The sequence below is a fragment of the Canis lupus genome, chromosome 28 (assembly GCF_048164855.1).
Source record: "Canis lupus baileyi chromosome 28, mCanLup2.hap1, whole genome shotgun sequence".
NCBI lineage: Eukaryota > Metazoa > Chordata > Mammalia > Carnivora > Canidae > Canis > Canis lupus.
This window is the reverse complement of record NC_132865.1, coordinates 18,151,443-18,165,678: the sequence shown is the minus strand read 5'-3', so window position 1 is coordinate 18,165,678 and position 14,236 is coordinate 18,151,443. Positions and strand designations below refer to the sequence as shown.

The 14,236-nt window shown below is 34.7% G+C and overlaps 1 protein-coding gene across 4 annotated transcripts in view; it reads left to right on the top strand.

Moving 5' to 3' along the window:
* HNF4G (hepatocyte nuclear factor 4 gamma) overlaps positions 1-14,236 on the top strand; it is a 121,480-nt gene that overhangs the window by 92,595 nt on the left and 14,649 nt on the right. For 3 of the 4 annotated variants that reach the window (XM_072804168.1, XM_072804169.1, XM_072804170.1), the window contains exons 4-7: positions 2,538-2,722; positions 5,844-6,015; positions 10,763-10,857; positions 13,883-13,989. In XM_072804168.1, coding sequence (XP_072660269.1) covers positions 2,587-2,722; positions 5,844-6,015; positions 10,763-10,857; positions 13,883-13,989 — 510 coding nt within the window. In that variant the 5' untranslated portion in view covers positions 2,538-2,586. The remainder of the gene's footprint in view (positions 1-2,537; positions 2,723-5,843; positions 6,016-10,762; positions 10,858-13,882; positions 13,990-14,236) is intronic. The other variant, XM_072804172.1, reaches the window with a different exon arrangement.

The window sequence follows — 14,236 nt, the reverse complement described above, 5'->3', positions numbered from 1 at the left end:
AACTTGGCTATTCTGAATAGTGTTGCAATGTACCCTGACCACCATCTGACCAACTATATATAGTCATCAATTGTATTCATTATGTAGCATGGTTATGTCATCTGTTCTTGTTATTTCATCATGATTTAGTTAAACATTGCATAATTTGCTAAAACATGAATGTTAAAAGAGATTTTTTTTCCCCAATAAAAACCTAGGGGAATACTTTGGAAGTGGCTAAAAGCAAGTTGATTAAAATGTATAAAATGTTTTGAAAACATATAAAATTCTAGAAGGCTTCTGCATTTAGGTTTTACTGCTAGTTTTGACTTTTTTCCTCCGTTTTTAAAAAAAGGAAACTAGACATCAAAGGCAGTGTGTGAGATTTATACAAACAAAAATGTAATAAAGAATCACAAGCAGTGAATACTTATTTGAACAAAAAGTCTTGGTTATCCAACAAAACAGTAGCAATTTACAAATTTAAGTCAATTACTCTATTAAGTATGGATACACCATTTTCGCAATTCTGTTTTAATTATTTTATTTGCTTAACCAGTTCAGTAAACTACCAATCCCAGCATTTAAGAAAAGAAGACTTCTACTGTACTTTGTAATTTCTTGAGACTCTAAAACCTAAAGAGAAATTTCCCTTTGCTAGACTGAGGCTGACTGGATGCTGTGGGTGTTTCCACATCTGAATATCATTAGGAAGACAAACTGCCCACTTGAGGAGATATGCCTGCTATTTGGATCTGCTATATCTTCTGGAAATTCTCAAGTTTTTGACTCTATAAAATGGAGAAAATAATTTACAATAGCATGGATGGGAAACAGGTTTTATCTTGAAAGCCAGCTCTGATTAATTGCTAGTGACTACTTGAGGATCTGTTCTGAGATAAATCTGTAGCCCCTTCTCCACTCAATGAAAATGCCCTGATTCAATAGTGATGCCACTCGTGGGCACGGGATGAAGTAGAACGATAGTGTTGTTCTCTTGAGCTATACCCACACTTCTCTTAGTGTTTTGAGTCCTACAAATTAATGACTGTCTACCTTTTTCTTCTTCTCCTTCTGTTGGAACACTTTTATGGGTGATATTCCTCACCTTGTTTAGTCACTACACAGACGAGAAAGACTGTGGGCTATGCACAGTTCACTGCTTTGGTTCACAAGGAAACATGTCCATGTTATTTCACCACAAGTGAGAACTAATTCATGCAAATGAAAACCATGGGATACTGTCCATGTCTCCAAAAACCGATTAAGTACAGTTGGCCTTCACTAGAGAGAATCAGTCCCTCAAATAGATCCTTCAGATAGTACCTTCACAATTAGGAGTGCTACAAGATATGAAGACAAGCGGACTATTCCAGTGATCACTGTTTGATTGAGTGAATCTGGATGCTAAAATGACTCCACTGTTTTCTTCACAAATTCTTCACGTGGTTTTGAGTTTATTTTAAGAGACCGGGCTTCCCAGATGAAAAATATAAGTATTTCTAAGATATAATATTCACAAAATTAATGGTATTAAGAAATTGAATTAGAAATATTACTATGCCATAGTTTTTAACAAATGTAGGAAATGAGATTCTGACTTTATATTATATAAATGTGGCTAGAATTCTTTCTTGGAATATAAAATCAATAAACATATTCTCAGAAGTAAAATAAAACCATTGAATACTCTCTTCTAAATGTTCCCCCAAATTCTAAATGTCCCCTATCACATGTGCATGTAAAAGCTATATGTGCTATATGGATGCTAGATATTAGGTTGATGATGGGAATGTATATAGATCCACACGTTAGGGATAATTTTATTTCAGTTTAGGGCCTAGAATTTAATAGCCATTAGAAGCCAAAAGAAACGGAACCTTACTCACATGGTTCTTGTTTATTAGAGTGGCTACAATGTACTAGCAACTGTAGTGGTACTGTCCTTGGGAAGTTTCCAAACATTCAAGGGAGACAGATTCGAATGTAAGTAGATAGTGAAGGAGAATATGTTAAGTCATATTAAGGTTATGTCCAGGCTACTACTGGAATATATCCTAAATCCCCGTCATTTCAAATCATAAATGTTTTACCCCAAAATAAACAAAGTTAGCTTGATTGTACAGTAAGAAAAATTGAAATTGTTAAGTGCCTATGTCAAGTGTCCACTTACCATCTTAACATCAAATTTCTAACAGTAAAAGCCCATCTTTTAGAACATGTGGTAGGTGCTTTCGTCCTCTTACATAGGATAAATCATGCTATAAATGCTTGAAACCCAAGAGATTCTCTCTTCTATTTTTAACTACTTAATGACATCATTTATTGTCTACTGGAAATCAATTTAGGAAATCATGTTAGTCCACTAAGCACTTCAGATAAGGTGATTCCATGAAGCATTCCAAGATTATCACAAGGAATTGCTTTCGCATGCCATAAAAGAGAAAGAAATGAGCAGAATATCGCCCGTGGAGGAGTTTACAGTTTTACAGCTCCTCCCACTGCAGCACATAACCCACTGCTAACAGTTACAGTTAACTTTGGATTACCACTCACAGATCGGAAGCCCAACAGCCATCACACGCACTGGCCTGCGGTGCCACTTGTATGTGTGTCTCTAAATCAATGATGAGGGTATCGGAACCGATACTGGACATGGAGATGGCAAATTACAGCGAGGTTTTGGATCCAACTTACACAACGTTGGAGTTTGAAACTATGCAGATTCTATATAATTCAAATGGTGAGTTCTCATCTGCTTGCAGATATAAAGGAAAGTGGGTATAATGGGAGGGGCAATGCTGAGTGTCCCAGCTGGCAGCTCTGTGTTTTCTTGCTTCTTAAGACCACATATCTGAGCCTGTGCATTTCATCACAAAATTTAAGTTAGTAATGTTATGGCTGGTTTGTGTTGAGACTCTTTAAAAGTCTAGTTATGCATAATAACGTGACCTCAGCATTCCATCATGGGCCAGTTAAGGTAAAAAGAACAGTTTCAGCAGTTACTTTATTTACTGTAAATCACAGTAGTAAGTAATATTGGCAGACTGGCTGTGAAGTACATTTTCTATGCAGTATTTAAAATGACATATGGAACGCTGGAGGCACTTACTGGTCGCCTCCTCCTGTCATTTCAGTTCTCCATGGCCACTGATGAGAAACTGCATCTAAAATCCCTATCAAGTTTCTGCACCAAACACAATATGAAAGGAATTAAAGGCTTATATTATAACCTTACTACTTGACAAGCTAATGTTTAGCCTCACGAAGCTCTTGGCATTTATCTACTGTAACTTTTTAACTTTAAATAAGGCATGAGTTGTTTAGAGTTCATGTCTTTATATAATACAGTTTACTGTTGACTTTGTATTTAAATTTTTCCCAAAGTAAAATCTTGTCCAAGATTACTTATAATTGTTAGAACACCTGAAATCTACTAATTATGTATACTTTGAAAAACCTGTGTGTGTGTGTGTGTGTGTAGTTCAGGACTGAGAATGTATCTTGTACTCAGGATATGGGAATGTTCTGCTGTGCTCCTCTATTTTACAACTGCTGTTCTCATTATATTTATAGTAAACAATAGCTTATTAGTGCAAATATTCTTTTTAATCATCAGAAGATGAATTCTGAAATTTTAGCACAAAGAGAATTAAAAGAAACCTGTAGTTCAAATCTTAGGAAGTCAGTTTTTTTATTCCTTATGTTTAGATTTGACTAGAGATATTTAATACTATTTGTCTCAAGAGGATCATGATTTTTTTAAAAAGACTCTATATTACTAAATAAGGACAGATTTAGCATAAGTATTTACCATAACTGAATTTTGTGTTGTCTCACTTGTTTGTTTTGTAATAATATTAACAATATGTAAGTATGGCATTAAACAGAAAGCAAGAGTTGAATTTTTCATATTTCCATAATCTCCTAGAATACAATCAATCCTAACACTTCTGTCATATTTCTAATATCTATTTTGTGTATGTTACCAAAAAGAAGAATTCCTAGCTTTAAACTCTGTAACATCACATGATAAACCCTTAAACATATTCACATTAAGGTTTTTCTCAACTTGACCAAATTCTATATGGTTAATGTCTGTCTATTCAGAAGTTTTAGTAAGTAGAATATGTGTGTTTTCACAGAATATAATTGGTGCATGACAGCCTTTATTTTATCTTCTGTTATATTCAATATATGGCAAATTGTTATTATGCCTATATTATCTTACAATTTTATAAATTTTTAAAAAGATTTTATTTGTTTATTCATGAGAGACACAGAGAAAGAGAGAGACAGAGAGGCAGAGACACAGACAGAGGGAGAAGCAGGCTCCATGCAGGGAGCCTGACATGGGACTCGATCCCATGTCTCCAGGATCACACCCTGGGCTGAAGGCAGCGCTAAACCGCCGAGCCACCCAGGCTGCCCCAATTTTATAATTTTTAGTAAATTACCTTAAAATATTCATTGTCTTTTGAGTACATACAGATTTTAAAGGTATAATCAATAATGTTAATCCATTTAAGAAATATTTAAATTAAAATATTTATGTGGATTTCTTAAAGTCTCTTCCTTCAAAACTATGGATTAGACACGTACTTTATGCCAGACACAGTTCTGAGAGCTGGAAGACAGGGGTGCATACGACAAATCTGAGTTCTCTAACATCATGAAGTTTATATTCTATAGGTAAAGCGGGATGATGAAAGAACATACCAATACATAATATAATTTTTAAAAATGAAATAGTTATTTAAAAAATAATCAGGGTTCTAGATTCTACTTGAAAGGCAGATGAACAATGACTCTTAGATGTGTGTTCAGAGAATATTTCACAGAAAGTGTGAGATTGGAGCAGAAATCAAGTAGCCAGCTCAAAGGCTTTGTTGGGGAAGAACTATCCTTCCGGCAGAAGGAACAGCAAGTTCCTGAGATGGGAGCAGACTCCAAGGGGGTTAAAATGGCAACACTGTTGAGCAGTGAGCCAATGGAAAGTAGTACCAAGTAATGGGATTGGAGAGGTTGGAGGGGGCTTTAACACACAAGGCTTTATAGCAGCCCTAAGATGTATAGGCTTTATTCTGTTTCTGAGGGTTAGGTACAGAAGGCTAATATGATGTGACTTTCTTATTCCAAGAGCACTTTGGGGTAATAAACAGTCGGGGAGCAAGGGTGGAAACAGAAAAATTAGATAAGAGGCTATTGCAGTAATTTAGGGGAAAGATTATAGTTGATTGGATAAGGGTGGCTATGGTAAAAGGGAAGAAAATATGGATTCGATATGCCTTTCAAATATAGACTTAGTATTAGATTGGATATGAATAATGAAGGAGAAAATCCAATGAAGACCACCAGGGTATTGGTCCTAGGTACTGGATGGTACCACTGAGTGACATGGAGAAGACTGAAGGAAGAACAAGTTCAAGGGGAAAAATAGAAGAGTTCTGGTTTTTGAAACATTAATTTGCAATTCTTATTAAACCTTAAGGTGAAGTTGTTAAATAGGTATTCGGGCATTTCAGACTGATACCCGTGGAAGACATCAGAGCTAGAGATAAAATCTGTGGATTTTCTCTCATACATTTGTATTTAACATCATGGGATTAGAAGAGCTTTCCTTGGGAAAGAGTATATTTGGAGGGACTGAGACCTATGGTGTCCCAAAGTTTGAGTTTCAGAAATAAGAGAGGGAAGACTGGAATGGGAGGGGCAGAAGTGGCCAATGGTTCAAGGGAGAGCACAGGTATGCTCCAAGAGGTTAAGGAATGGACTGCTTTGAGCCTGTGAATCCATTAGTAGGGTAATATAAATCAGAAATACTCTGTATTAACTTGAAGCCTACTCTGCTTTTTCTTTAACAGATAGCTCTGCTCCAGAGACAACAAGTATGAATGCCACAGACAATGGTGTCAACTGTCTATGTGCTATATGTGGGGACAGAGCCACAGGAAAGCATTATGGAGCATCAAGCTGTGATGGGTGCAAGGGATTCTTCAGACGCAGCATACGCAAGAGTCACGTATATTCCTGCAGGTATTTGAGATGCTCCTTTTGAGAAAGTTACTTTGAGAGGCATTTCAAAATGGTGTGCAAGAAGTAAGGGAATAAAATCAGAGCTTTTGGGGCACCTGGGTGCCTCAGTTGGTTAAGTGCCCAACTCTTGATTGTGGCTCAGGTCATGAGATCAAGCCCCACATCAGGCTCCCCACTCAGCACAGAGTGCTTGTCCTCTGCTCCTCCTCCCACTCACTATCTCGCTCTCTCTTAAATAAATAAATAAATAAAAATCTCGCTCTCTCTTAAATAAATAAATAAATAAAAATCTCGCTCTCTCTTAAATAAATAAGCAAATAAATAAAAATCAGAGCTTTCATGTTTCTGTAATTCTAAGACAAAATCCATAAGCTGTGTTAAAAGGATATGTGGATGCCAGTGCAGGTTATATTCCCACAAGTGGTTCATTTTTTATGAAATATTTTAGACTTAAAAATGTATTTAAAAAATCCACATACTTATCACCCAACCTAGGCCAATATAATCAAAGCCTCTAGTGAACACACCTCTTGTATCACTTTCTCTCTTCTTTCCCAGGGATAACTACTGTCTGAAATTTGGTGTTTGTCTTTTCTTGTGTTCTTTTATTGTTTAACCACATATTCACGGACCAATGGACATATTTAAATCTGTGTGTTTTCCTGCACATTGATTTTCTTTTCGACATCTCTACATCCTAAGTCTTTTGAACAAGATTACAAAAGTGGGGATGATTTCTGGTAGCTTGTCAATGTAAATGAATGAAATAAAATATTCAGTCCTAAAATTTTAAATGTATTTCTCATGCCACAATTTTGCCATTGAATTTAATGTTTTGTCTAAAATGTATTTAACTATACTGTATATGTCACATGTTTCTACTAGGCTTTTAAAAAAATAGTATCTAGTCAACATCATAGTGTAAGTTAGGATTAAATATTCCACCTCGAGTATTCAGAGCGACAGTTCTGGAATGCAGATTACATCTATGTGAAATATGGACTATTAAAAAAATGACTGAAGCTAACAGAAAAATATCAATGCTCAGTTGATGAAAAGCATGTTGCTGTGTTGTTTTATGAACAAGCTAGACATTTGGAAAGAAGCTCCCTCTCTCGCAATCTGTTGCCATTTTGTTTCTAGGAATCTGGGAAAAGTTAATATATAACTCTCCAAATATCTAACTAGTGTTCTCTAGTAATTTTTTCCAGGAGAGCTTAAAGTTGGTTTTTAAAAAAATGTTAGTTATCTACTTTAAAACCTTCTTGATAAACAAACAAAAATATATTTAGATAATTCTTGCTTTTATGTACATCAAAGCTCTAGAGACAAAATATAAACCAAGTAAATTTGCCTCATTATTTTTTTTAAGATTTTATTTATTCATTCATGAGAGACACAGGCAGAGGGAGAAGGAGGCTCCATGCAGGGAGTCCGAGATGTGGGACTCAATCCTGGGACTATAGGATCATGCCCTGAGCTAAAGGCAGATGCTCAACCGATGAGACACCCAAGCATCCCAGATTTGCCTCATTAAAAGCATTTTCTCTAATTTCTATAATTACATTAAATATTCAGTGCTTTTTAAAAATTAAGAATAAAAATAAATACAAAATAACATGTAAACAATATATTTTGAGTCATGTGTTCTATTGAAGATGAAATACATATATATGAAAAAATGGTGTGATCCAAACAACTAATCCCAACAAATACTTTTAAGAATCAGAAAATAACAGCACCAAGATTTCTTCCCATCTTGTATGGGAAAAATGAGAAAGGAGATTCCCATAGCAACTCTTGGAATTTAAAAAATACTCCCGCCACATGGACAGTTTAACTCCTCACACCTTCCCATCATGAGTATTGCTGCCAACTTAGCCTTCTTTACATATTTTGGTATTAAGCAAATGCTATGATTTTCCATTTGGAAAATAGTTATTATAATGATGAAAGTGTAGGAGCATCAAGGTCTTTTAAGCTCAGATTTTGCTGGTCTCAAATTGATCCATTTCCTCAGATGTACAAATTTCATTTCCACCCTAACTTCCGTCACACAAAAGTTGGGCTTTCCTTCCCAAAGCACTTTAAATTGCTGATTCAATACTTCTTAAATCACGTTTCCTTTATTATGACTATTTGCAAACTTGTATGTATACACTATTAGATTGTTGCTTCCCTGAATGGAAGAGACAAGTCATATTCCTTTGTTCAATCCCTACCCCAGGATCTTGTAACAGAAGGTGCTTAACATGTTTATTTAGTTCTTGCATCAATGTTAGTTGAGTGTGTTTCCATCTGGTATATATTGGTAATCTAGTTCCCTCTCCCGAAGTCTCCTCAGCCATGAGTTCCCAAGTGAACAATTCTTTTTTTTTTTTTCTCCTCATACTGAAGATATATCTCTCTTCCCACTCAGTTCCTTTATAGGAGGCTTTATATTTGCTCCATTTGAAATGGCTACCCATCATTTTTAGAAGAAATATCTTCTTTTATAGATCACTAGAAATGTTCTTTTATTCTCATCATTAATAATTAGCCACAAATAATCAGTATTATAGCAATACATGTAGATGTGGGTAATTTTATGACACAGTTTTGAAGAAATGTTATTATTTTACCATATGATTGAATAATATTTGCCCCAAAACTACAAAAGTACATTCATACAACTTTAGTTTAAAAAAAAGGAAAAAAAAATCCTTCCAATTTGACAACTGTAAATTAATTTGAGATTGTTAAATACCATCCCAAGTTCCATCAAGAGTGAATTAGTGGACCTGGGAATTAAGTTCACATCTAATTCCATAGACTGTACTCTTTTTTATTCTGTGTAAAATTCAGGTTTTGAGTATGTTCGCAGAATTGTGCAACCATCACCACCATCAACTTAGAACATTTTCATCACCCTGTAAAGAGACCTACCCTTAAGCTGTCCCTCTCCATTTCCCCTAACTCCCTCCCTTCCAATGACAGGCAAGGACTAATCCACTTTCTGTTTCTATGGATTTGCCTCTTCTGGACATTTGATAGAAATTAAATTACAGGCACACCTCACTTTATTGCACTTTGCAGACATTGCTTTTTTTTTTTTTCCTCTTCAAATGGAAGGTTTCTGGCAACCCTGCATTGAGGGAGTGTTGGCACCATTTTCCCAACAGTATTGGTTTACTTTGTGTCTGTGAGTCATATTTGGATAATTCTTGTAATATTTCAAACATTTTCATTATTACTCTGTTGATTACGGTGATCTGTGATCAGTGATTGTGGCTCGTTGAAAATTTAGATAGTGGTTAGCAGTTTTTAGTAATAAAGTATTTTTGATTAAGGTATAACACTGCTATTTTAGACAATACTCTTGCACAGTTTATAGATTACAGTATAGTGTAAACATAACAATATACACTGAGAAAGCAAGAAATTTCAGTTGACTCACTTTATTATGATACTTGCTTTATTGTGGTGGTCTGAAACCGAAACGGTAAAATTTCTCAGGTATGCCTGTATATAAAACGTAGCCTATTGTGTCTGACTTCTTTCACTTAGAAGTGTTCTCAAGGTTCATCCATGTTTGTAGCATGTATCAGTACTCCCTCCATTCTTGTTCATTGCCCAGCAATAATATCCATTGTCTAAGTATACCACATTTTATACAGCTGATGGGCATTTGGGTTGTCCCTGCATTTTGGCTGTTATGAATAATGATGATTTGGACATTTGTGTACAAGTTCCAATGGAAACATAGGTTTTCATTTCTTTTGTGTATATACCTAGGGGTGAAATTGCTGGGTCATATGGTAACTCTAATGCCTAACTTCTCTTAAAAAGTGCCAAACTTTCTTTGCAAGCAGCTGCATCATTTTATATTACAAAAAAGCAACTTATAAGGGTTCCAATTTTTCCACATCCTCATTGACACTTGTTAGTATCTGTTTTTTTTTTCCTTTTATTTCTGATTATAGCCATTTTATTGGGTGTGAGGTAGTACCAATTGTGCAGAGACCATACTCTAAATGCTGTTCTCACTTGACTCTGAATATGTAATTTGGCAGAGTAGATTTCAATTGCATGTGAGGAACATTTAAAATTAATAGAAGAATATTTAAAAAGAGAAAAGCATAAAAGTGCAGAGGAATGAAGTTCTGATATATTCTCCATTACACTGAAATCATTTAGTAATAAGCAATTAGAATTCACATGCCAAAGAGTTTTAAACTAGGTTTGGCTTTTGTGACTCAGGATAGAAGTAATAATGTATACTATGTATACTGGCAGAAAGTGAGATATCATTCAGGTTTGTTTTCTTATAAAGACTACATGAGAATGGGGGGGGGGGGGCGGTGCATGGGTGGCTCAGTTGATTAAGCATCTGCCTTCCGCTCAGATCATGATCCCAGGATCCTGGGATCAAGCCCTGCATCAGGCTCCGTGCTCAGCAGAGAGTCTGCTTCTCCCGCTCTCTCAGCCCCTCCCCTTGCTTGTACTCCATCTCAAGTAAATAAATAAAATCTTGCAAAAAAAAAAAAAAGAAAAAAGAAGTGAGGCTTGTATTTCCATGTATATGCTGATCATTAGACTGGAAAATTTGCAGGTAATTGTTATTACACATTCTTCCTGTTGGGCCAAATTTGACCATACTTATTTTATGCAAGATCTGTTTATCTGTTTATTTGTGCATGTTTGTTGTTGTTGCTGTTTTTGATAAATAGTTTTCTGCAAACTAATATATCTTTGTTTGATATTATAGGTTCAGTCGGCAATGCGTTGTTGACAAGGACAAAAGGAATCAATGTAGATATTGTCGATTAAGAAAGTGTTTTAGAGCAGGAATGAAAAAAGAAGGTAACAATATATAGTATAATAATGATAATTATTGATGAAAAGTGTTATACACATACATCTTCATTTAATCATAACTTTTCACAGGAGTTCTGATTTTCCTCAGTGAAGAATCTTTAATTCCCTGAATTTAAGAATTTACCCAAGGACACTGACACCAGTCTCTGATGACTATCTGATTCCAGACACTATTACCTCTACTACTGTGATATACCTGGAAACAAAATCATTATCTAAATAATATCCTGATATCCAGTTCAAAAGACAAAAGGCAAAATCTATTAATAGGTTGAAATTATAAATGTATTTTTAAACACACTTTTGTTGTCAATAACAATTGAATATCTTTATTCATCTCATAAATATTGATTGAATGTTTGCTTTTTGTTCATTGATTTATCTAAAAAATACTTATTGAGCACTTCCTTCTAAAACCTGTTCCAGATGCTAAGGCTTCAATAGTGAACATAACTGAAAAAGAATCCTTCCTCTCAGGGAGTTTATAGTCTATGGAGAAACAGAAACAGTGGACTAGATATTCTATTTTAGTGTACATTAATTTCATTTTGAACATGGTAAATAATCTTATTATATTATCTGACATTTTTACTATGGTTAATTTGGAAACAAATCTGTTGAACACATTTTAACATTTGGCAGAGGACAGCCACTGCCAACATAATATGCTTATCAGTTTTGTCACATGCTTATGCCTATTATATACAAAGAAATATTTTTCAGGACTATTTCAGAAACCATAAAAAAATGAAATCAAGTTAATATACTATGGAAATGTAAAACATATCAAGCTTACCTTGAACCTAGTTTTGTCATTGTCACAATATTTTAAATAGACAAAAATTCCTTTGGTTTCATTCAGATTGCTCGTCTCCAAAAGAAGGCAAAAGGAAGTTTACAAAATTAAAGGAGAGGCATTTTGTTATTATAAAATGACTTATTTCTAATGGCCTATTTCATAGTTTATGAGATTAATTACATACTTCATCAAACAACTTCATCTATTTCTATTTGAATTCCAGCGTTACTCCTACAAAAGTATAAGGAAGTCACAACCCTCTATTTCCTTTAAGAGTTTACAAGTTTTGGGCAGCTCGGGTGGCTCAAGGGGTTAGCGTCTGCCTTCAGCCCAGGGCACGATCCTGGAGACTCAGGATCCAGTCCCGCATTGGGCTCCCTGCATGGAGCCTGCTTATCCCTCTGCCTGTGCCTCTGACTCTCTCTCTCTCTGTGTCTCTCATGAATAAATAAATAAAATCTTAAAAAAAAAAAGTTTACAAGTTTTGAAATAAAATTACTTTAAAATAGTTAAATTATGTCTCCAACCATTCATAGAATAATGCATTAGTTTTTTTCTAAATAGATTAGGAAGAAACTTTTGGGCTTCAAAGTAGATATATTTCTCATATTTACAGTAATGGCATAATATCAAGGTTATTCAGATAGAAACCTATATAAACATGGTTTTATGTCAAAAATGATAGCAGTAAAACGATTACAAATGTTCACAATATCTTGCCGCATTTCTGAGGATTGATCATGTAAATGAAATTCATAAAAGCATAGCTTACTTTTTAATTTTTTATCTCTACATATGCATTTCCATATGAGTCAGTTTAGTCTGAAAATCAATGACAATTTCTATGGGGAAAAAACTGTAAGCTACCAGTAAATATGATTTTAAGATAAAATATTAATGATACACTCCAACTTAAACACTACTCACTCTTAAAGGCAAAAGTCCAGTATTTTCTCTCCCAGATTAATGGGTTGATGGTTGATACTAAGTTTTGGGTAAATAGTAGATTTTGGCATCCTTAGAAATTGGTGAATCTCTTTACAGAAAGAATAATTGCATCATAATTTCTAATAGTTTTACATCTTATCTCTCCAGCAGAATAGAATAGAGCATTGATATAAATAATTTAGGGGTACAGGCCTTGTTTTCATCCTTTTTGGTTAACGGAATATAGAATCTCCGAAGTTTTAAAACTTAACATGGAAAGGCATCTGGAAGACTCAGTCACTTTAGCATCCAACTCTTGGTTTTGGCTTAGGTCGTTATCTCCAGGTCGTGGGATCCAGCCCCACATCAGTCTGCTTGAGATGTTTTCTTTCTCCTTCTGCCTTTCCTGCTTCTGTGGTTGCTCTCTCTCTCTCTCTCTCTCTTTCTCTCTCTCAAAATAAATCTTTAAAAAATAAGTAAATAAACAAAATCTAACTTTGATATATACAAGGTAATACTCCCTCTCTCACTCTTCCTTATATTTAAAATGTAGTTTTCAATAAGGAATTTCAATAAGGAATTCAACACACATTGCTTTTCCTTTCTTTTCTGCAACAAGTAGATCTGGCTCCCTCTAAGAAGCTTTTTATATAATACTGAAGATGTCTCCACCTTTCCAAAATGCTGATGTTCAAATCTCAGTCTCCTCAAAAAACACCCCTTACTGTAACTTTTGCTTTATTAATAATGTTTGTAAACTGTCCCAAGGACATTGTTTCATGAGAGATCATAAGATTGCAAACTTAAAACCACCTTAACTAAATAAATTTACTTTCCATTTCTGTTACTATTTTAGAAAAAAAAATATGAACATTTCAAAATCTATGACTCATATCTTCTGACAGTGAATATAATCTTTGAGTTGGTCAATCGTAGGGGCAATTCTCTTCCTCTACTTATCTTACAGTTTTATTAACTTGGAGAGAATGGAAGGCCGTCCTATTACAGATACAGCATGGTTGAACTGACTGACCCAACACTTTCTGACACGCATATGATCATGAAGCTTCAAAAGGCAATATTTCATGAATTCTAATGACAGGACTGGCCTTCTACTTTTTGAAAGTGGTACAAAATGATAAATATCTTCAGTTGTACCATACTTTCCCCTCTGCCCCTTAGCCCCTTCTTATTTTTTATACTATTACTTTTAAACTTTGAACTGTTTTCCTGACATATATCGAAAAGAACTGACCAGTGAATACTGTGATTTTTCTCCCCTAGCTGTGCAAAACGAACGTGATAGAATAAGCACCAGAAGAAGCACATTTGATGGCAGCAACATCCCCTCCATTAACACGCTGGCACAAGCAGAAATTCGGTCTCGCCAGGTAACTTGCTGCACTTCAGTATCTAGTCCTGTTCAACAGAATCAAATGTCTATTTAGGCATAATTAGAAAATAATTTGAGTTCATTTAAATGGGCTCATTTCTAAAATAAATTACAGTTTTACTTTGAAAATATTAGATGGACTATTGACTTAATTTTGATACTTCCTGAACAACTTCTGTCTTTAAACAAAAAAAATGCAATGCATTTCAGTCTAATATTGTTAAATAAAAGTTTGTTTACAATGT